At 39.5% G+C, this 24,389-nt stretch overlaps 1 protein-coding gene across 1 annotated transcript; it reads right to left on the minus strand.

The window, feature by feature from the left end:
* Positions 1-12,674: 12,674 nt before the first annotated feature.
* PDK4 (pyruvate dehydrogenase kinase 4) lies at positions 12,675-23,451 on the minus strand. Its single transcript, XM_021712622.1, has 10 exons — positions 23,315-23,451; positions 22,024-22,095; positions 21,104-21,288; positions 20,854-20,940; positions 20,320-20,397; positions 18,224-18,300; positions 16,508-16,606; positions 16,188-16,298; positions 15,777-15,890; positions 12,675-14,847 (listed from the first exon to the last, which is right to left on the minus strand). The coding sequence occupies exons 2-10, from the start codon at positions 22,077-22,079 to the stop codon at positions 14,704-14,706; spliced, it is 951 nt and encodes a 316-aa protein (XP_021568297.1). The 5' UTR covers positions 22,080-22,095; positions 23,315-23,451; the 3' UTR covers positions 12,675-14,703.
* Positions 23,452-24,389: the final 938 nt, after the last annotated feature.

Here is a 24,389-nt window from a genome sequence, read left to right on the forward strand (position 1 = left end):
GTCACTGTCATACAAGAGCATACTTGGTATAGTCCCCCCATAAATCCTAACTTCATGCTATCCAAGAAAAGTCCATCACCTTCCGTCCCGCTCCCAAACCTTCCAAAGGTCCCATTCCATTCCTTCCCATCTCAGTAAAAACTTCATTCAGCTGGGTGCACAGCTTGAAGCCTCATTCTTGGTACTTTGTTTCTCCTCCCAAGCACAGCCAGTCAGTCACTAAGTTCTTTCAAAAAATACCTGGAACACGTGCTTTATAAAATGGACATATAGGCTGGGCACAGTGACTCATGCCTATAATCCCAGCACTTTGGGAGGCCGAGGTGAAAGGATTGCCTAAGCCTACAGGATGGAGACCAGCCTGGGCAACTTGGCGAGACCTTATCTCTACAATAAATTTAAAAAGTTAGCTAGGTATGGTGGTGCGTGCCTGTAGTTCCAGCTACTTGGAAGGCCGAGGTAGAAGGATCACCTGAAATGGTCAAGGCTGTGGTTGCCGTGAGCGTGCCACTGCACTCCAGTCTGGGTGACAGAGTGAGACTCCAAATCAAAAAAAAAAAAAAAAAGAAGAAGGACATATAATAAACTAGAAATATTTAAGATGTGGATGTGATGTGTTTATGAAACCCCCACTACAGTCAAGAGCATGAGGCTCCCAGTCTCTCTTCGTAACCCCCTTTCTCCCCCTTCTTGTCTCCTAGGATCCCACCAACCAACCAGCTTCTCTCACAGGAGATTTGTTTTAATTTTCTAGAATTTTATATAAATGAAATCACAAAGTCTGCACTTTTCTTTGTTCTCATTTCTTTGCTTAGCATAATTATTTTGATATTCACTCTTGTGTGTATGAGTTCCTCATATCTCTTTATTGCTGAGTAATATTCCACCATATAGATACACCAAAATGGATTCATCCATCCACAAGTTGATGGGCATCTCAGTTGATTCCTATTTTGGGAAATGATGGGGGAAAATCTACATAAACATTAACATACAATCTTTGTATAGATATATTGCCCTTTCTTCTCGTGGATGTCTGAAAACCTGGAACAAAGGGCAGTGTATATTTAACTTTTTAAAAAGACAATCACCAAATTAGGTTTCCTAATAGCTGGGCATTCCTACAGTGGTAGCTGAGAATTCCAGTGTTCTACGTCGTGCCGGCGAGTGCTATAGTCAGACTTTACATTTTAGTCATCCTAATATGCCTAGTAGTATATCATATTTCTTTTTTTTTTTTTTTTTTTGAGTTGGAGCCTCACTCTTGTCACCCAGGCTGAAGCGCACAGCCACCACAGCCTCAACCTGCTGGGCTCAGGCGATTCCTCTGCCTCAGCCTTTCAAGTAGCTGGAACTACAGACGCACACCACCACCTAACTAGTTTTTGTGATTTATTGTAGAGGTAAGGTCTCACCAAGTTGCCCAGGCTGGTCTCAAACCACCAGGCTCAGGCAATCTTCTTGCCTTGGCCTCCCAAAGTGTTGGGATTACAGGCTAAGCCACCGTGCCCAGCAGTATCGCATATTTCTAGTTTGTACTTCCCCAATGACTAATAATGTTGAGCATATTTTCACGAGACTTTTTTGCTATCCATATATCTTCATTTGATGAAGTGTCTAATCAAAATTTTGTCTGACTTTTTCTTTTTACTGGGTTACATTTTGTTGTTGAGCTTTGAGAACTTCTATGTAAGTCCTGTATTTTTATTATACTGTATTTTTATTCCTTTAAAAGTGTCTTTCAAAGAGCATTAGTTTATACTTTTGATCAGGTCTAATTGATCATTTTTTACAATGTGTCATGCTTTTGTGGCATGTATAAGAAATCTTTCCTAACCTAAGGACACAAAGGTTTTCTTTTAATGCTTTTTCCTAGGAGTTTCATAATTTTAGATTTATATATAGGTCCCTGATCCATTTGGGGTTAATTTTTGTTGTATTGTCATGGAAGTTTACTTTTTTTATGTGGATGTTCAACTGTACCAGTTCATTTGCTCAAAGGACAATCCTTCCTCCATTAAATGACTTTTGCACCTTTGTCAAAAATCAATTGCCTCTATATGTGAGTTTACTTCTGAACCTCTATTTTCACCAATGAATTTATTTGTCTGTTTTGGTGCCAAAGCCATATAGTCTTAATTTCTACAGCTTTACAATCAGCTTTGATGTCAGATACTATTAGCTTTCAACTGGATTCTCCTTTTTCAAATTTGTTTAGACTATTCTGGATCTTTTGCATGTTCATAGGAATTGTAGGGTGAACTTGTCAAAGTTCGCCGAAAAGCCTATTAGGATTTTGGCTGGGATTGCATTGAATTAAAGATCAATTTGAAGAGAATTGACTTCTTTAAAATGATGAGTCTTTTTATCTGGAGACATAATATATCATTCCATTTATTTGCATCATCTGTAATTTTTTTAGCAGTGTTTTATCGTTTTCAATAGACAGATCTTTTACATCTTTCATCTGTTTCATCCAGAAGTGTTTTGTGTTGTTTGATGCTACTGAAAATATATTTAAAAAAATTTTAATTTCTAACTGTTCACTGCTAGAATCGAAATATGATTGATTTTTATCTGTTGACTTTGTACCCTGTGTCATGGTTAAATTCACTTGTTTCCTGCAGCTTTTCTTGTAGAGGTAAGGTCTCTCCAAGTTGCCCAGGCTGGTCTCAAACCTCAATTTCTGATTGGGACCAGGGGAGAAGCTTCTATAGACATCGAGCAAAGCAAAAATTATTAAGTCGATACATTTTCTACCTTAAAGGCTATAAAACAAAAGGGACACCCTACAGTGACTTTGTCAAGATTTAAATTAAAGCTTTAAATTTGTAGAATCTAAAGTATTATTTAGGAGGTCATGGAAATCCCAGGATAAAATGCAGAATGCAAAAATCTAACTGTGTTACTAATGCATGTAGCAACCACACTGGAGGGGATGGGGAGTGAAGGGAGGTGTTGACCTAGTGCCTAAATGATCAGGTCATTTTATGAAGAAGGTTTCACTTCTTCCTCTCCTGTTTGTCTGCTCTTCTAATTTTTTTGTGTGTGACTCATGGCACTGGCTAGAATAAACAGCAATATTAAGTAGAAGCAGTGAGAGTGGACATCCCTGCCCTCCTTCTGATCTTAAGTTCTTTCAGTTTTAACTCCCCCATTGCCACTTTGCTTCCCCCATCATCATCACTACTATCCCATTTCAGGTTACCATTGGCAGTTACCGGGAACACCATAAACCAACCTCCTGCTGCTCACCCTGTCTCCCCTCCAGCCCAGCTCCAGACGCATCTGCATGGTGCCACCAGTGCGCTGCCTTGCAACCTGAAATATGAGCAAGCCACTCCCCCTTCCTAGGGCTCACGGGTGGATTCCTGGGGCTTTTTGGGTAACTGGGCCACATATGACTACTCTCCTGCTTCAAATACCTTAAAATCTCCTTGTTTCATCCACATTTTAGTTGCATCGACTGTCTTATCTCTGACTCACTGGTTCTCCTAATTCCACCTCGGAGCCTGGGACTGTGCTGACCCCTCCTGTCAGGAACACAATTCTCAGTCCCCACTTTATCAGGCTAACTTCTGTACTTCCTTTCTTAAGGAAGCCTTCTCCAGCTCCCAGTGACTAGGTTATAAAGTCTCTAACCGAGTATAACAAAGTCACTGTAGGGTGTCCCTTTTGTTTTATAGCCTTTAAGGTAGAAAATGTATCGACTTAATAATTTTTGCTTTGCTCGATGTCTATAGAAGCTTCTCCCCTGGTCCCAATCAGAAATATGGTCAAGCCTTAGTATTGTATTGGCTTAAGGACTTTTATGCTGGTGAATGAAGAGAGGAGCTACTAGGCTAGAGAACTTGAACTCTCCCTTGTTTTTAAAAAATAACCCTTTTTATTTTAGGATATTTTTAATTTATGGAAAAGTTTTGAAGGCAGTACAGAGAGTTCCCAAATGCCACATGCCCTCTTTCCCCAGTTATTAACATTTGACATTAGTACATTGGTCACAATGAAATGACTCAATATTGGTACACTATTGATATATTCTTATGAACTCAACTCCATATTAGAAACTGAGCTCTGGATCTCAGACATGCTCATTGCTACTGGGATATAATTACTCCTGGGTCCTCACAGCTGATAGAGCAAGAGCATGTGTGGGTAAATGCTCACATGCACGCATACATGCATTTGTGAATATTTCTATGCATGGCTACCTGTATATTGCACTAACTATGAGTTCATACTTATGCCTCCCACTCGAACCCAGATACTTGGACCATCCTGACCTTCTTCCCTTGCTTGTCTATAACTTTCCAACAGTGATAAACCCACCTCCCATTGTCTGTCATCCACTTACTTACTCATTTAATTCCAGCATGCACGAATACCAGTTTCAGAATAGAAACAACCTCATCAACCAGAGTACAGCGCTTGTGTGCAATTCCTTTGCCTGTGGTCCTATAGACTCCTCTCATTTCCAAAGTAACTAGGTCAACACCTCCCTTCACTCCCCATCCCCTCCAGTGTGGTTGCTACATGCATTAGTAACACAGTTAGATTTTTGCATTCTGCATTTTATCCTGGGATTTCCATGACCTCCTAAATAATACTTTAGATTCTACAAATTTAAAGATTTAATTTAAGACTCACTCTTTGTGCTGTAAAGTTCCATGATTATTGACAAATACATTGTGCCATGTGTTTACCCCTGCAAAATCACACAAAGTGGTTTCACTGCCCTAAAAACTCCCACACTTCACCCACGCAGTTCTCCCTGCCTCTTCCCCAAGCCCCTGGCAACCACCGATCTGTTTGCTGACTCTGAAGTTCTGCCTTTTTTATGTGTCATATCAAGAGAGTCATATAGTATGTTGACTTTTCAGACTGACTTCTTTTACTTAGAAAATATTTTGTATCTATTCTAAGGATATGAATACATACAGACATTAAAACATAACAGCATTTACAAATTTAATTTCGATGTTCACAAATAGGCCATCACTCCCCTGAGTGTAGACATCCAAGTGGCTCATTATGGTATTCCTAGTGCCTGGCAGCATGTGCTGTTTTAGAAATCCTTGTTCCCTGCATGTTAAATAAGTCAGTGAATTGCCTCAAAACCTGAAAGATAAGTAAGTGTTGCTCAGTAAGACATGGAGGCTGGCTTAAAATTCGGAAACCTTTGAAGACTCTGCAAGTTGGTTGGACCTCCAGTGACATTTGTCTGAAGAACTTCAGGGACTGCAGCTGGCAGAATTGACTCAGGCCTGAGGGACTAGTGTCAGTGCTCCTGTCTCCTGCAAACCAGCTATGGTTTATTCATTCTCATGGTAACAGCAAAATGGCAAAAGGCAAGCGTAACGAACTCCCATTTTAGATTTAGGGGATGGGGCCTGGTTTCTGTAATGCTTGCGTACACTAGAATAATTTAGTAAAACTGAAAGGATGACATAGGAGCAACAAGGATGCAGCTGTCAGACCTAACTCTGGGGAAAACGAGAGCATGCACACACTCTGTACTACCTTCAAAACTTTTCTTTAAATTTTAAAGATTTAAAGGAACATTGTGACCTGACCAAGGACAAACCCCACCTCCCTTGGCTCCCTATGCCTTTAACATAAGAAGAGTTTGAAATCTGTAATGGCTTGAGATTGATCATCTTTGAGACATTAGTCCGCCCTCTCCTCAGGTTGCTGGCTCTTTATAAACTTGTTTTCTTTTCGCCAACCCTTGTTTCTCGAGTTTGATTTTTGAGTGTTGAATAACCGAACCTGAGTTTGGTTAGAGCATTAGACATTGCTCTGATCCGATGCTGTCCTGGGTGTGTTCCTTGAAGAAGGACTGTTTTTACAGAGTGAAGACCCTGGAGTTCATGTGTCCTGCTTCCCTTCTTCCAACTCTGCCCCTTGATGGGACAATTTACTCAACTTCTTTGTAGCTCAGTTTTCTCTGTGCAACCATGGATAAAATAATAATAATATCACAGTTATTGATAGGCTAAAAGGAGTCAATTTGTACAAAGGAGTTGATATCAAGTGTTGTTGTGATGAAAAAAATGTATTAATTAAAAAAAATCCTTAGAAAAATACCTGGCACTAAATTCTATAGATTTGTTTTCCTAGACACCATTCAATTTTAAAAAAAGATTTCGTGAGAAAAGTCTAGTGAAACCAATTTTTATTCTAATACATGAAATATGTATTTATTTATAGCCCCTGAAAAATATAGTCTAAAAAATCAAATCAGCATCATTGTCTTTGTTTCTTCAAGATTAACGCAAGTTTCATTCCTAAAATAATCTCCCACAAATTAGTGCATGGTAAATGGACATCCTGCTTAGAAATATCTGGATTATGTAAAAATAAGAGTCATATCTGACGCTATACAATATGTAAGGTATATTTTTAGTTACAAAGAATCTTAGTCAGACATTCTAAGGAAAAAAAGCAAAAAAACATTATAAACTTTCCAACATGCCAGGGTACTATTTTCAAAGACTTCTTAAAAACCATGTTCATGCTTGTTTTTGTCATCATTTGGAAGTCCACTTTCACAAAATGAAATGTGGTATTTAGAAGGGGAAAGAGGCTGTCTAGGGAAGCCTGAAGCCTAGTGGCTACTTTAATGACTTAAGCTCTTTTCCATCCGTTAGACAAACAACTGCTGAGCATGTGCTCGGGCACAGTGCAGCACTTGCTATCTCCTTGTCTGCTTACAATGTGCAGTGAATCGGCTTCTGGATGGTGGGGGAGGCTGTACCCTGCAGTGCTCTCACAGGGGCATAAAAGGGTAACTAGAACTCATTGGGTAACATGCAGTGCCACCGTCTACCCTGTTTTGGGTTGGGCAGCTTACTGGAGAGGCCAAGGTCTGGGTCTGACCCCTGCCTGAACAGCTGTGCTCAGCAGTTTCAGGGCACAGACCACACTTAGGCCTAAGCATCTACCCTCAGCATCACAACTGGGCAATTGTGTATGTTGGAGCAAATTTGGTATTATTGTGGATACTTGTGGCTAAATATCTAAAGGACCATGCTTTATTTTTAGTGTTATCAACTAATTTGTATAGACACTTAACATATGGATCCAGTACCTAGTGTTGAGACAGCATTACTGATAAAAGAGTTACTATCTATGTAATATTTATTATGTGCCGAGCACTGATAGAAATGCTTTGTTTATATTAACTCATTTTACTTTTCACAACAGCCCTATGAGGAAAAGGTTATAATATTATCCCATTTCACAGATTAGAAAGTGGCAGAGAGGTTTTAATGTCCTATGACTATGAAGTGCCAGGGTTGGGACAGAAACTCATCTACCTCCAGACAATTATGACTCACAACTAGGTCACTTGGGTGAAAACCCACTGTTTTCCCTTATTGATCAATGCATATCGATTCTCTCTTTAGTTATTTGAATATTAAATTAAATTCTCATTTCAGAAAGTTGTCCTGATTGCTGTGTTGTGTCTTATAAAGGAGCTAACAGTGACACTTGATCCTTGTACTATCCTGGTAAATGGCTCCTTGATCATGTCTCCTTGGTATCATCAAGACATTCAAATGACCTTCAGCTGAGCTCCAGCCTTCTCTCCAACCTTCCCCCCAGACATTGTCTTCAAGGTCTTCTCTCCACTTTCACCACATAAAGTGTGTTCTTTTCACCCACTTAGCCTGAAGTCACCTTCCCTTCTTTACATTTTCTATGTAATTAATGTTAGTGCACTGACCTGGCTATGCATGTCTGGAATTATGGCGTCTCCTCTGTTGCTGACTTGAACTGTTGTTAAAATCCTTAGTCACGGTTTAACTTCTTATATGTTTGTGTTCTGACTCTTCACATTTTCAATAGGACTCTAATTTCTTTGAGGACAAAGGCTTAATATTAAGCCTGAAATAAAAGGTTTAAGTTAGCTGTGTGTGCATAGTCGGCCATGATCCATCTGAAAATAAACACGAATCCTTCCCAGATTGAAAAGAAATGCTGAGGTCCACTAAACATACTAAGATGGGTGGGTTAGGTTAAAATCAATAGAACAATCTGCTCAGTTAGGAAGTGTTCCATTGTTTTTCTGTCACCCCAACTCATTAAGAAATACTTTTTGATATCTGCTATACACAACAGGCTTAATGTCCTGGCTTTTATGTAGGCATGTATAAATAATGGTCCTGGATTGCAGGGAACATGTAAGTTATTTGGGTAGGATTTTATGTCTATAACATTTATCTAGCAATCTTAGGAATTACATGATAAAGGCTAAAATGGTCCCGACAATGAGAGAATTTAGAGAAGGTTGGCGTGCCCGGTTCACGGACGTGGGTATAAAAGATTGAGCAGCATTTAGAAAAAGAAAGGGAAAACAAAATCAAAAAAAGGAAAACAAACAAACAAAAAACTGAGAAGAGAGGAATGGTACTTCAGGTGATATATTTACACTGAGCAAAACATGTTTGTTACACGTGTAGAAGACAATATATCAAATGGTTCGGTAATTAAAGATATACGCTATGAGGTTTGCCACATGTAGTTTGAGGTATACAAAACTATATTATCATATAAACATCAGATTCAAAAGGGAACACTTCTATACTGTTGGTGGGAGTGTAAACTAGTACAACCTCTGTGGAAATCAGTGTGGCGATTCCTAAAAGTTCTAAAAATTGATCTTCCATACGATCCCACAATCCCCCTACTGGGAAAATACCTGGATGAACTCAAATCACTCTATAGAAAAGATACCTGCACACGTATGTTTATTGCAGCCTTGTTCACAATAACAAGAACATGGAACCAACTGTGCTGCCCATCAAAAGAGGACTGGATTTAAAACATGTGTTACATATACATGATGTAATATTATGCAGCCATAAAGAAGAACAAAATCATGAACTTCACAGCAACGTGGATGGAATTAGAGTCTATGATACTGAGTGAACTTTCACAGAAACAAAGAACTGAGTATCACATGTTCTCTCTCATAAGTGTACCATGAACAACTACCATAATACTATAGGAAAAGGATTGACAGTAGTTGGAAACTGTGGTAGGGGGCAGGGTGAGGTAGGAATGACAGTAGTTGAAATCTGACTGGGGAGGGGGGCACACCTCATCAACAGGGGTACCTGCACGATGAATGTTTGTATAAACAACCCTGAATTGTACCCCACAATTTGAAAATAAAAAAGTTAGACAAACAAACAAAAACATCAGATTCCTGAGAAGCCAGTAACGGATTTTGAGCTTGGCAGTGACATGATGAGGAGGCTGATTCAGGAGAATTAATCCGGCACTGGTGTGCAGGTAAACTGAAGAGAGGTTGGAGGCTAGTATTCAGTAGGGAATTATTAGAAAATTTAATTTAAAAACTTTAGAACTTGGCATGCCTTTCTTGTACAAGAAGGCGGAAGAGGGAACTGGGACCCAAATAGTAAAGAGAATTGCCTAAGAACATGGTTAAAGGTTTTTGTTTTCAAACTTTTATTTATGTTTCAGATCACAAATTTATAATTCGAAAGAATTTTGCTCTCTTTAAAAATAAATTTAAGCCGGGCTCAGTGGCTCAGCCTGTAATCCCGCGCCTTTGGGAGGCTGAGGTGAGTGGATTGCCTGAGCCTGCGGGTTCGAGACCCGCCTGGGCAGCGAGACCTCATCTCTACAATAAATCAAAAAAAAATCAGCTGGGTGTGGTAGCACATGCCTGTAATTCCGGCTACTCGGAAGGCTGAGGTGGAAGGATCGCAGGAGCCCAGCAGGCGAGGCTGCGGTGGCCGGAAGCGGCCACTGCACTCCAGTCTGGGTGACAGAGTGAGACTCCAACTCAAAAAAAAAAAAAAAAAAAAAATTAATAAATTTAAAGGAAAAAGATGAGTGAAGAGCAATTCTACCAAATGCCAAAGTACATTTTTTTGGGTCGGGGGACTAGAAACAGATTAAAGAGTACAGCTTGATAATATGGATAGAAACTTGAGATTTTTGTATTCAGTAGACTATTTGTCTTAGGCATTTATGGAAAATGGTATGTTAATAAGTAATTCCTAGCTATACTGCATTATTTGACTACCAGTCCTGTGTTATTTCCATTACATTAAATGGTAGCAGTAAACATGAAAATGGTATCTCATAATTCATTGATGAACTTGACTGTTTTGCTGCTGGATTTATGCTAAGACAGCTCACATCATTTTCACATCATTTAATAGAGCCAACATGTTTTCAAGGCTACTGACATTTCTGCTGGTTTTAAGTGTCTTTTAATGTTTGTTTGCACTTGGGTAGCAACCGAAAAATATCATTAAAAGGCAGTCATTCATTTCCATTAAGGAGCCATGACACATGGATGGAAGTATGTTTTTATCTGAGTCCAGGGTGAACAAGAAAAAAGAATCCTCATAAAATCTGTAACACGGGCCCATGTTCTTGGGAAATGTCCTAAGTCATGATAACTTTAACCATTATTTAATTTCTTGTGATACATGTGATAATTTCCAGTGGGCAAAGACCACCAATGGAGAATGCCATTAAGTAAAGATCAATTGCAATTTAATTGGTTTTGAAATATATTCTCAAGTCTTTGCAATATTATAAACTTCTGGAATACCTTGCCAAGCATAAAATCTTGCACAATGTGATGAATGCACGATGATTTAACAGAGAATTCCAATCTATCCTTACATGCAGGGACACTGCTCGATGACCAGCCGTTCATTCCTGTATTTATCCTGCGAATGTCTTTTGAGTGCCAAAGCGACCATGATATAAGGTAAAAAGAGATAAGTTAAAAAAAAAGATGTGTAGATGGAATGCTGGAGGAACTGGAACGCTACTACTGTCAATATTCATTGTGGGGTTCAGCCTCTTTTACCATAAGCCCCTGTGAAATGATGAAAGTCCCTAACTCCTTCCACCAGAACAGACCAAGATGACCAGGAGATGACATGTGGATTTTCAGTGTAGGCGTACGTCTAAGTGTAAGTGCGATCCCTGAAAGAATAGTCAGAGATCAAGGAAATTATCAAGGCCAGTGCCTAGGCCACTAGCTCACAGTAATCTCTTTCTCTCTCTTTAGAGTTGAGATCAAATGCTCTATTTCTAGTCAAATTGAGAATTTGAGAGAAATGACCTACAGATAGTTTTGGGTAGAAATTTGGCCCACTTTATTGATCTTGAGACTTAATATTCTTTGGGGTACACACATGGATTTGAGTCAAAGAGATACACATATGCAAACATGGAGAGTTGTGGGCTCCCAAGCCTCTGGTTACTGTAGTGAAGGTCTGAGACTGTAGAGTGTACCAACTTCCTTCAAGCCCAGGCTACTTGATCCAAGGAAACCATACAACCACAGTGTGTGTGTGTGTGTGTGTGTGTGTGTGTGTGTGTGTGTGTGTGTGTGTGTGTGTGTGTGTGTGTTTGCATGTTTCCTTAGAGTCACAGAAGCAGAAAGAATGGAGGTTATCAAGGAAAAGGAGTGACGCTGGCAAAAAGTCTGGGGATAGGTTCTTCAGGGTCTCATATCTTAGGCCAGTGGGATTTTTTTCTCTTGAATATGATTATTTTAACAGGAGTTTAGAATTTAGTTATAGCAAACTCATTCCACTAATACCATTTTATTCTAATTTCTTTTCCTCCCTCTTTGCCTCTCTTTTTTTTCTACTTGTAGAACTTTGCTAATAAGGACATTATGTTGGAGGGCAAAGGATGTCTAAAGATCAGACAGGAATAAACATAAAGAAAGGTTCTAAGGATAGCAAAGATAATGTGTATTACAAGTTAACTCTATCCTATTACTCAAGTAATCTCTATCCTATTTCTACCTTACTATTATTCAGTTATTTAATTCATAAGTCATTAAGCACCTAAATTATCTAGATCAGTAGTCCTCAATCTTTTCAGCAACAGGGACCAGTTTTGCAGAAGATAATTTTTTCACAGAATGGGGGCAGGGGAATGGTTTTGAGATGGTTCAAGTGCATTACATTAATTGTGCACTTTATTTCTACTATCATTACATTGTAATATATAATAAAATAGTTATCATTATGAAATTATTATTTTGAAATAAATTTGCAAGCAATTGATTCATGATGGTCTCTGTGCAGTCAAACCTCACAGCTAAGGTTAATCTGTATTTGCAGCCACTCCCCAGCACTAGCATCACCACCTCAGTCCCACCTCAGATCATGAGGTATTAGATTATCATAAGGAGCTCACAACCTAGATCCCTTGCATGTGTAGTTCCCGATAGGGTTCACACTCCTATGAGGATCTAATGTCTTCACTGATCTGGAGGAGGTGGAGCTCAGGTGGTCATGCAAGTGATGGGGAATGGTTGCAAATACATATGAAGCTTCACTCACTCACAGCCACTCACCTCTGGCTGGGTGGCCCAGTTCCTAACAGACCACAGACTGGTACTTGTCCATGGCCCGGGAATTGGGGACCCCTGATTTAGATAATAATTTTGGTACTCCCCTGTATTTATGCCAACACAGACACAAAGAGGAACTTAAAATTTACAAAGAAAATGTGGGGAACATATGCATCACAAAAATGACATGTATGACATGAATTCATACATGTAGGTACAAACACACCTTTGTACTATGTGTTATTTTTAACTCAAACTCTTGGCACTTCCAGGTAATCTAAGAAAAAAATCTTTAAAAGGCAATGTCTACTATCATAATAAAAAATATTTATTATAAAAATGATCACATTTCTCTGTACATATCATAAAGACAAAAACACAACGTATACATCAATCATTTAAAGTGGGCCTGAACACTGAGCATCTGACCTCCAGAACCCTGAAGCTCTTCCTTAGATTTCAATATCAACAGTGTAGACTATTCCTATGTTATAGGACTCCATTTGCACAGTTGATGTTATTGAGACACTGCTATTTCTCTAGTGTTTTAAAGATAGTTCACAGTGTTTGGGTTAATTAATTAATCAACTGCTCTAAATCTCTGGTAAATACACATAATTACATGCAGAAGTGTTTAGATCAAATGTCAGTAAAAAACTGAAATGACAAACAACCTATGGCAAACAGTTTTGTGTAATCACTAAGTGCATAAGTCGGAGTCCCAGCACCAAGAAAAGTCACAGTCCAGGACTTCCAATGATAAAATGTGAAATCCAAAACAAACAGCTGAGCCTCTTTTGCCACCACCAGGAGCACCACAGCACTGGACACCACAGAGTGAAACAAGCATTAAATCCCACATGTCAACAGGGCTGGTCGTTTTATATTGCAGAGAATCCTAGTTTCTTTCTATATGCCAGTGTAAATGTTAGAGTTTATTACCTCATAAAATCCTATTCTCTTAAAGAGTCCACACTGCTTTGAAAGTCATCAACTTAGCATTCTGCCAATAATTTCGCCATGAAAATATAGATCATTCTTTGAAATAATTTGTGGGGAAAATAGAAAGGAGTCTGCCTTCTGCTTTCATCCTCTCCTTCCTTCCTTGCTTCTTTCATGTTTTCTCTCTTCTTCTCGAAGAGTAACCTGTCCAATGGTCTGTCAGCATGCGTATCATATCTTCACTCTCCCAAAGCACCATGCACATCACAGCTCTCATTCACTAGCTCCATGAAATGAAAGCATTCTGGTGCGAGAACCTCTTACTTCCAAGTCATTTTGTTTAAAAAATACTCCAAAAAGTATTTACGTTCTAACATTTTTGAGCCATTTGAGAAAAAGTTTTTTGCAGATGTGTGAATACTGGCATGTAGAAAATATAATCAGATATATCAAAAATACATCTTTTTAAGCCTAGAAAATGAATGTCTTTGGATGATTATCTCAGGGCAGAGAACAGCCCTTCCTACTGAGTTAGGTGCTGAGTATAGGATTTCTTTCCCAAACGATGGTTTTTCCAATCCATTGCTTCATTTATAAACATGGCAAGGTGAGAGATATTTTGATTGCCTGCCATGTTCGTGATTCTTCTCTTTCTCCAACCCCAACATCCTGAGTTCAGTGCACACTGAGCCACAACTCACCAAGACTAGGCCCCTGGGAACATGTATCCCCTTTCTGTGTGAAGTGCAAATAGGAAAATCAGCACTCTGAGGCGTCACACAGGCAGTCCTGGTCTACAACTCTGACTAAAAGCATTTTGACTCATACTTCCTCATTCAACACGAACGTTGTTTTAGTCACCAGCTTGTTCCTTCTAGAGCACATAAATATATATGAAATGTACATTTACATACATTTTGAATCATGTGTTGTCAACTAAGCTCTGATCCTTCACACAACAGGAAAATGCTGGTGTATCAACCCTTAGCATGCAATGAACATCAATACTGCTCTCCTTTGATATCAACAAGAAGCCTCAAATATTGGTCTACTGGAACGGCTAACCTCCATGGTCTCTCTCTTTCCCACTCTTGTTGATAAAAAGAGGGGCAACTGAAGCTAACTTTCTCTTCAGAATTTGATATAAACTCGTGAGTTATTCTACGTTAAAAACAACAACAACAAAGAGCTGGCCATCTGTTGACTCTGTGGTCCTGCGCTGTCTTCTCCCTGTCACAGAAATGAGTTCTGTCCTCACAGGATGGATGTTCTGATCAAGGAGCTCCTGTTGCTGCCAATTGTCTTGAGGAAACAAGAGTTCACATACAAACATTCAGGAAGCAGCCCTGGTGCAGACCCACTTTGATCCCATCAACTGTCCGGAGTGTCCCTCTTCACATGGCGACTTTTTCTTTTGCCAAGTTCTTTGGTTCCCTGCTTGGGATGCACCAGTCGTCAGCCTCGGAGCTCATCTGATAATGTTTGAAGGCTGACTTGTTAAAGACCGGGAGTTTCTCTATAGACTCAGAAGACAAGGCCTAAAAGAAGAGGGGGAGAAACATCAGATGGAAGAAATAACACATGGCATGATTTGCACTTACAGTGATTATTCAAAATACTTTCAGAGGTAAGTGTTCAAGTGTTCAAATACATTCGTTTAGTTTATATGGTAACAAGAGCACCCCAGAGCCCACACTGACATTATTAAAAGGCTCTTTCTCAATAGTTTGAAGGCTTCTGTTCATTTAAGAAATGAATATATTGTCTATTTCCAATGGTCAAAGGCCATTGGCAAATAATTCCAGTGCACAAAATGGGAGCCTGGAAACTTAATGTTTTAGCTGTTAATATCTGTAAATACATATGCAGTAAGAATAGTTGGCAAATGAACAGAGTCAAGACTGTGACCTTAACAAATAAAGCAAGGATTTACCAGAAGAAGAAAAAGCGTGCACAAAGTTCTAAAGTTTGGACAGAAAGTGCCTGGCATCCACTACCACCCACCACACTATGGGCTGTCTGCTTTCCTGTCCCTGGCTTTCTGATGAGGTCACTCAGTAAGGTCTTGAGTCTGCTGATACACATTATTCCCTAGGCTGGAACGTTATTATCTTGTATCTCCCACAAATTCAACAGCTTGTCTCACAGATGCCAAAAGGGATGGCCTTAAAAGATTCCCATGAGCATGTCCTCACCTGAAACTTTGGAAATGTACTTCTTGAGAGACACTATGTGTCTCCCCGAGCTAGGCAGCATGGCCTAGGCTCTCGTGTTGGTAAGTTACCATATTAGATGATATGTGTATACACACCCAGACAGAAAATCGAATTTGAATTTGTGGTCATTATTTGCCTTAATTCGGTCTAGGGAATTCAGTCTGGGTCATAGAACTCAGGACTGTAACAGAAGCAATAGTTTTAGAAACATGATTTTTTTTTTTTTACTGAATTCAAAGCATAAAGCATACCTTTAAGTAGATGACAGCATCTGTTCCATATCCTGATAAAGAGTAGAGACTCAGATCTCCTTGGAAGTACTTGGCATAGAGACGAGAAATTGGCAAGCCATAACCAAATCCAGCCTGGACGGGGGTGATGAATGAACAGTAAAGCAATGTACATCGAAATACAAAATGTAGGAAGACATGACCCCCCTCACTGATGCTGATATCCTAGAACCTACATCAATATCATCTACCTCCAATCAGAGGCTTCTTGTAGATGGTTTCACCATTTTTAGGTGGCTTATCATTCTTTCTCACATCCCTCACACCTAACTGGACTAAACGGATCCACAAGCCTGGATACTACCTTATAAACTTTGCTCTATATTTAGCACTTGGTGGCAAGACTGGATTCAGCCATACATATGGTCTTACCAGAGGAGCGTTCCGGGAGTTATCCATCACAGGCGTGGGTGCAGTGGAGTACGTGTAACTGAAGAGACGGTCGATAATTCTCAGGGGAACACCACCTCCTCTGTCTGAAATCTTAAACAGACAGACATGCCATCAGAGTCACACATCAAAAACAAGGGGCATTTGTCTAGAGGAAAACGGCTTTCTTCCATTTAAAAGTCACCTGATATGTAGGATTTATATCTATTGCCAAGAGCAGAGAGTTTTATTATTATTGGTCTTTTAAAAATTATCTCAAGAACTCCCCCTCCACTCCCCCAAAAACTCCAAAGACTGGTTACCTTGATGGTAAGGTCTTCTTTCCCCAAGACAACAATCACCTCGATGGGGGTGAGAGAAGGCCAGTTTTCCTGGTGTTCGACTGTGGCCCTCATCGCATTCTAAGGAAAACAAATCCATAAGGAACTGATGGCTGTGGAGTCAGGGGCAGCACACAGCTGTGTTCTATGTTTAGAATTAAAGTGGCACAGAGGGGAACTCAACTCTCCTCTTCTTGACATTATTAGTAAAACAGCTTTGTAAATAGCCATGCATGGATGTGTCATGCAGGATGTATAATGAAAAGCATTCATTTGCCCTGCAATATAGCTCCTGGGAGTCATGTCTAATGGAAAAATGACTCTGCTGGCTGTCAAGTCGTTATTTGCAAGCTTCATTTAAAGGCGGATATTGGCTTTTATCGTCCATTTCCTAGCGCTCCCTTTCTGTCTTTCCATCACATTTTACACCCAAGCACCAAAGACTATTACATAATACACAAACAGTGAATCATTGAACCAATTTATTGGCTTTTATAAAATTTGTCTGGAGAAACTTGTTACTATTTAAAAAGACAGTCAATAATTCTAAATTAAATTTCATTTTGCATTTGATTATCATCTTAACTTTTACCAACGACAGCAAAACAACTCTATGACTTGGATTATTCCATTTCAAAGTAAATCAGATCAACAATAAAGTGTCTTATCATTCTTCAATACAGAACAAACTAAAGCAAGTTTTCAGTCTATTGGCTGAAGTTCACACAGATACAGTCTTGGTTTGTTTACTTATTTTTGAATCAGAGTTTCACTCTGGCCCAGTCTGGAGTGCAGTGGCACAATCATAGCTCACTACAGCCTTGACCTCCTGGTCTCAGGTGATCCTTCTGCCTCAGCCTCCCAAGTAGCTGGGACCATAGGTGTGCACCACCACATCCAACTAATTTTTAAATTTTGTGTAGAGACAAAGTCTCACTATATTTCCCAGATAGGTCTCAAACTCCTGGCCTCAGTCAGGCCTCCTGCCTTAGCTTCCCAAAGTGCTGGGATTACAGGTGTGAGCCATTGTACCCAGCCCAAATCTGTGTTTTAACAAGCCCTCCAGGAGATGCCAGGACACATGGCAGTCTGAGATGCACTGCTCTACAGGCTGGTATGGGCAATGTGGAAGGGAGACCAGTAATAGAGCCCATGGATCATTAGCTATTCGGCATCTCAGGCCCCGGCCCCAACTCACTGAAGCAAAATCTACACTTCATCAAAGTCCACAGGTGATTCATGCACACTTTGAATTAGTTCACTGAAAGAACCCACTGCACTTTGGGTGCATTCTAGACTCCTAATGGGGCTGTGCCACCTACAGTAATCCTGGACCTGAACCTCCGGGTCTACCCAGGCTGCGGGGGCAGAATCTCAAGGCCTCATTCACTGAAGCAGTCACCCCTTGATCCCTTTTTAATGAATGAAGTAACTAGTGCTTTGTTGGAAACCTGGGAAAGTCTTGGGAACAGCCTGCTGGCCCCAGGGCACCAGGAATTCCTCACATTCCCATGTGCTTGTGAATGCCCTGGGAGCTCCACCCACGTGGACATCCGCCACACAGCTTCCTTCTTTTAAGCCAGGAAGACTCCTAGGAGAATCAACAGGCTCCCGTGTAGTGAAGAGTGTGAGTGAAAATGAGAGTGTGATGGAGATGTCATGTAAAGACACAGTTGTGATTATTGTGAAGTTTCATACCTTAAACAGTTCGAAGAGCATGTGATGAAGGTGAGAAGGAACATACACGATATGAATTGGTTGGTCTGGATGTTTTCCTAGAAAGATTATACTTATTGAGAACTGCGAAACAAATATTTCACTAAAATACCTGCCATGGCTATCTGATTAATGTTTTAGACTTAAACGGGGATGGAACATGCCTCCTTCCCATGCCCAAATTTCCCACTCAAACAGTGAATAGAACTGGCTTCTTTTCTTTTCTTTTCTTTTTTTTTTTTTGGAGTCAGGGCCTCGCTCTGTCACCCAGACTGGAGTGCAATGGCATGATCACGGCTCATCTCAGCCTCCACCTCCTGAGCAGCTGAGACTGCAAGCATGTGCCACCATGCTTGTAGCCGGCTAATTTTTTAATGTTTCTGTAGAGATAAGGGCTTGCTATGTTGCCCAGGATAGCCTCGAACTTCTGGGATCAAGCGATCCTCTCACCTTGGCCTCCCAAAGTGCTGGGATTATAGGTGTGGGCCACTGTGCCTGGCAGGACTAGTTTGTTTTCAAAATGCTGTTAGAGTTGCTACCTAGTGCTCTCTGACTAATTTTTGTATTTCCCTACAAATGCATACAGTTGACTGAAGTATAAAGCAATGATGCTATAAATTAGGTTACATGGATTATTTATATTTTAAATATTTCTGTACTGGAAAATTTCAAGGTTAAAGTTATATGCATTTATGATAGAAGAAAAATAACCATGCTTATAGTAGAACACAAATTAATGCTAGCTATAATTTTCATGTTGCTAATGCTTGATAAAATAACACATCTGATTCTTCTTGGTTTTTGTATCACCTATACATCAAATGTTATGAGCTGAATGTGCTTAAGTTTCACCAAGAGGCTAAAGAAAAACAGAGAAACAAAAAGCTCTTAATGCTGCTTGAAAAGAAAAATAAAAGTATTATTCTTCAGTATTCCAGGCCTTGGCCAAGTTCAAACCAGAAAACACAAGGCCTGGCACAATCCTCTTTATATTATGAAAGAGTTCAAGTAGTTTATCTACTTGTGTTATGCAACAATGCTGTTTATGCTTAGAGATATTTTCCAATCTTTATTTGTGCTTCTATTTTTAGTTCAGTATTTACTTACACGGATATGTCTCTATCCCCTGAGTTAGGCTACTCTTAATTTGAGCAACTTGATTTTAACTCTCACCCTGAACGAGAACTGTTCCTGAATAAATATCACTTGGGAAAGATGTTACTTTAGGTGGAAAGGAGAAGGTCTTTCCAGCTTAAGCATACTGCCTTATGTTGAAATGCAACTATCTTCTAGAACAGGATGGGGCAGGATGGCACAGTGCTTTGCGTTAACCCTGTAATCATTCCAGTCGACATGGGAAGACCTCATCTTGACAGAGTTAAAGGTTTTGAAGTAAGTTCTACTTCCCAAGCAGTAGTATACGCCTACAGTGCAGTTATTTTCAACTGAGGTAAGGACCTACATGTTTAGCACGTTTTAAGCACATGGTACACTCTTGTTTACACAATCACTGTGTGTTGTTCAGTACATCTCTAAGACTCGTTCATCCCACGTCTCTGAATCTTTATCCCTGTTTTTCCCCTCCTCTAGCCCTGGCAACGGCCATTCCAGTCTCTACTTCTGTGCCCATGACAATTTTAGAAACCTCATGTAAGTGGAGCCATGCAGTATTTGTCCTTCTGTGACTGGCTTATTTGTTACTGTTCCCAGGTCTTAGGGATGACCCCTTCAGGAGGGGATCGCTTTGCCAAGGGGCTTTCTTGCCTCTTGTCTCCTAACCCCTCATATTCCATAGTCACCTTCCCTCATCTGAGAGATTGGAACTTAGTTGCTGCTTTAAATCTCACATTACTTGTCCATATCATTCTTTATGACTCTTCATTAGCAATGGAATGCTTAGAGTTTTCCAGTTGAGATTAAAAAAAGACCTTGATTTTTTAACAAAAAAGGTACATACTCTAGGCAAGTTGAGAAGTAAAGAAAGGAACACAGAAGTTGTTTTACACTGACAAAAAGTAACCACACCGAGAGAATAGCACATTCCCCATAGGTTAAAATATATTTTGTGTAAAGCTTACCATTCACTTGCGTGAGCTTTAGTTCTGGAGATGTTAAATAATACTGATCACAGAGCATCCTTGAACACTCAAACGCATCTGGAATAGAGGTGGTTTTCATAATAGTGAAATGAATTTATGCCCCATACAGTTCTCAAGTGATCCCCAGTGTGTTTATTACCCTAATCTAAAATACTTACTAAAACACAGGTTGATGTATATGAAAAAAAAGCCTCTTAGATGTTTTATTGAAGAAAAATCACGACAGTGTCTAAGTTGTAGTTTTAGCAATAGAAATGTATGCACTTCAGAGATTAAACATAGTATATAATAATATGACACATTAGCCACTAGTTTGGATTTTTAAATGATATTTTAAACAAATGTGGACACTCCTGACTCTCAAATGCAAAGGACCTTGATGATAGAATTTATAAAAATATAAGCGGAACACTCTGTGAACATAAATTCATTCTCAGAGTCACCTCAATGATAGATATGTCAGTTTTACATTGTATATTTTAAATGAGAGAAATGTAGAAATCTAGAAATTACCTTGGACCACAGCTGCTACATCACAGTTTGGATCAATGCTTCCAATGTGGCTTGGGTTTCCTGTCTGTGAATCACTAAATATAAGAACTGTTGAAAAATAAAACAAAAATATTGCAATAAAAATCAGGATAACGATTAGAACTATCTGTGAGAAATCACGTGACCTGCTGACTAGTGAAGTATCTAGCTGAAGAGAGGCTTTTATTCTCCACCCACATCTACACTTCATGATCTTGATGTATGAACTTACTATGCTGGTTCATCAGCATCCGAGTAGAAATGCGGTTCATGTAAAATCGATCCAAAAAGTACTGAAGATTTTGGTTGGTGACTGGATCAACTGTGCAGCCATCTTTATACTCTATGATTCCTTGTGCCATCGTAGGGACCACATTATGGTGTCTATTTCGAACTTTGACGAGTGTATCTACAAAGCTAAGCCATGACATTGCCGTTCAGTGAAAGTTCAGATACATTTCATTCAATTATATTCTCCAGGGTATTTTAAGGAAGGCTAAAGCTGTTTTTGTGGCACCTGTGTAAACAAATCAAGCAATAAAATGCTAGAGTGAAGCTGCATGAGGGCTCCCACAGTAGATGTATCCACTCTTGTAGAGGTAATTGTTTTTATAAACGGATGACTTTTGTTTTTAGCTTGCATGTGAAACTATTAGCTCTGTGACTGGTGCATTCATCACAGGTGTCCATTAAGGCTTCTCTTCAAAAATAATAACTAATATCGGAGATGACTCTAGAATGTCATTGTGAAAAAACTTTCAAAACTTCTTGTCAGATTTAGAAAAATATTTTTATTTAGGTAGCTAGAAGTTGTCAGTTACTCTGAAAAAAGTATTAATTTCCAATGACAATAAAATGTATTAAAATTGTGTAATAGGAAATCCTCCTGCACATCTCAGCATTAGACTAAATTTATAGTAAAAATAGACCTCCTTAGGGGACAAAAAAAAAGAAAACAAGTCGGCCACATTTGCTCACACTCAGTGACATTTTCCATATCACATTCCTTCACTTCTAGAAAAATCAACAGGCAAAGCTGGCCATCTGGAAGGGGGTAGTAATTTGTTATTTGGGGTTGAACTCCTTTCATTTATGGCTAAAAATATCTTAGGAATATTTCTGTATACACTCATTCCATCTTACAGAACTTACTCTGACAAAGCTTTCTGGTCATCCGGACTTTTCTCATGGAATTCCACCAAATCCATCAGGCTCTGGATGTACCTGGAAAGGAATAGGTGAGTTTTATATCTTACAATTGACAGCCAGTATGAATGACTGAAGGTAGAATGCCTTTTTCAATTAACTTGAAAAAAGAGCAAGCATTATGTTTCAAATGGAAACTTTCCTCCAAAACATTTGGAAAACAATATGATATAAACATCTGAAATGCTATAACTTTTAACACTCAACTTCCTAACTTAAAATGTCTATTTAACTATTTCAGATTGGTATTCAGTTTTCTGACTTGTTTGGCAAATATTTTCATTTTTTCTCCCAAATACACTTAGAAACAACTTTTAAAAAGTGGCTTCTGATTTTTTCCTACTGCATTCATTCTTAGAGGAGTAGAAGTCTTGACTGCAGCACTGAACACTGCAGATCAAATGTGCATTTCAGGTTGTCATTATCTTCTGGGTGTATAATACAATATATTTCTTGACTCGATGGACAAAAAGTTGTGCCATCACGGATGATGACAATATTCTCGCGTGGTGTCTGCCACCTGTGTACATCCTAACTCTGTTATCCAAAAACTGTTCTTTCATGTTACGAGCCTTCTCTAAATATCAGGATCCTTATTTGTAAAATGAGATGATAATAACTGACACTTACTGAGGGCTGGCTGTGTGCCAGGAACTGTTCTAGGTAGAAAAACTTTTTTTTTTTCTTTTAAAATGGATTACCTCATTTAATTGCACTCAACGTTCCCCTGAGGCATATACTTTACTCTCCATAATAGGAGATGGGGGACAAGAATAACACACTGGCATAGAGAGCTTAACTCACTCACTAAAGTCTGGCCAAGGCAGACTTTGAACCCAGGGCCCACTTGGTCAAACACTTTGTAAACAACACAGTCTAGGACCTCCCTAAACAGTAGTCATTTGAATCAATTTCTAGGCATAGAATTTCTTTTGCAATATCAGACTCTGTGTTTTATTATTTAAAGTACAAAATTAAAACAGTATATGCTAACTATTTTTCAAATTTCTTTTAGAAGTCAAATTTTTATTGTAAAAGAAACTACTTTTTCAGGCTCAAAATGCCTGTCTATAGCTTTATAGCTGCCCTAATGATAACTTTAACAGTTTTTTATATCTTTCAAAAGTATTTACTGTTTAGACCACCTGTTTTCCAATTGTGATGTTAATATAGTATAAGAAGTCACACTCAGTTGACTGCTTTAAATTGAAAGACTTCAAGATGGTTCGTCACTTACCAGCTTTTAACCAACTGTACTGAAGAGGTATTTACTAATCGATCAGGGAGGATATCAATCTCCTTCAGAATATTGGCGAGCCTTACAGGCAATTCTTGTCGCAAAAATGCAAACGAAGTTCTTTCACATGCATTGTCTGAGCCTATAATAAATGAAATGTATAAAGATTTTTTGGGGCAGAAGTACGTCTAAACAATATTGAACATACACATATATTATAAAAGTACGCTTCATTTTCAGTTGGGTTACTCTGTATAGATAATTCAGGAGCAGTTTTCTTCTCCATTGACTCCCTCCTTCCTCCCCTTCCCTCTCTCTCTCTCTTTCTTTTAAAAAATGGCCAATGCAAGAGAATTACTATTTCCTCTTTTTGAAGAGGAGTCACTTCCAAGAGGTCAAAATATCCCACATTTTCATAAATGTATTCCCAAAGACTGCAGGAATCATCAACACCACCATGTCAGTTGGCACAACATCCTTCATGTGCCTAGACATGAAATGGGAGTGGGAGGCTAAGAAGGTAGTGTGAGAGTGAGAGTCGTGGTTTCCAGAGCAGAGATAAATAACATCACATTTAAACCCTCGACACTTTCCTCATACAATCACTGCAGCCAGCGTGTAAACATTTTCAGCAGCACTATAGGTATGTTAAACGGTCATGGTAAAGGGACAGAGAACACCCTTAGGGATGCAGGGAGCTGTCCCAGTGGAAGAGTGGAGGTGGCGAAGGGATAATATCCACTAATTCGAGGCTACTTGACACTCTGGAGAATCTTCTCCAGGAAGTACTACACTGAGGAAAGGGGGATACAGTTTCGAGTCCCCTGTTAAACGGTGGCCGAAAGCAAAACTATTGGGCAGAAAGAATGGCACAGAGGCCAAACCGACGGACGAGGGTCGCAGGTGGCCTGGACCTGCAGGCACAACTGCCAGGAAGCAGCCAGACCTGGGACAAGGAGAGGTGCTGGGGAGGCTCCGGGTTCCGCAGAGAGGGGGCCCAGGGTCTCGGCTCTTGAGTCCACTCGCCCCCTTCCCCCGGCCGTGTCTCTGCCGCCCCCGCCCCAGGTCCCACATG

The sequence above is a fragment of the Carlito syrichta genome, unplaced genomic scaffold, assembly GCF_000164805.1.
Source record: "Carlito syrichta isolate Samal-C Ts95f unplaced genomic scaffold, Tarsius_syrichta-2.0.1 Scaffold303499, whole genome shotgun sequence".
Lineage (NCBI taxonomy): Eukaryota > Metazoa > Chordata > Mammalia > Primates > Tarsiidae > Carlito > Carlito syrichta.

What these genes read in the sequence shown, in the direction of transcription:
- PDK4 (XM_021712622.1), bottom strand. Translation starts at nt 22,079, where the DNA reads ATGGATTTGGTGGAATTCCATGAGAAAAGTCCGGATGACCAGAAAGCT. An exon ending in GATGCTGATGAACCAGCATA is followed by an intron (nt 20,941 to 21,103) that starts GTAAGTTCATAC and finishes ATTTTTCAACAG; the next exon opens with TTCTTATATTTAGTGATTCA. An exon ending in TGTAGCAGCTGTGGTCCAAG is followed by an intron (nt 20,398 to 20,853) that starts GTAATTTCTAGA and finishes CCTCTATTCCAG; the next exon opens with ATGCGTTTGAGTGTTCAAGG.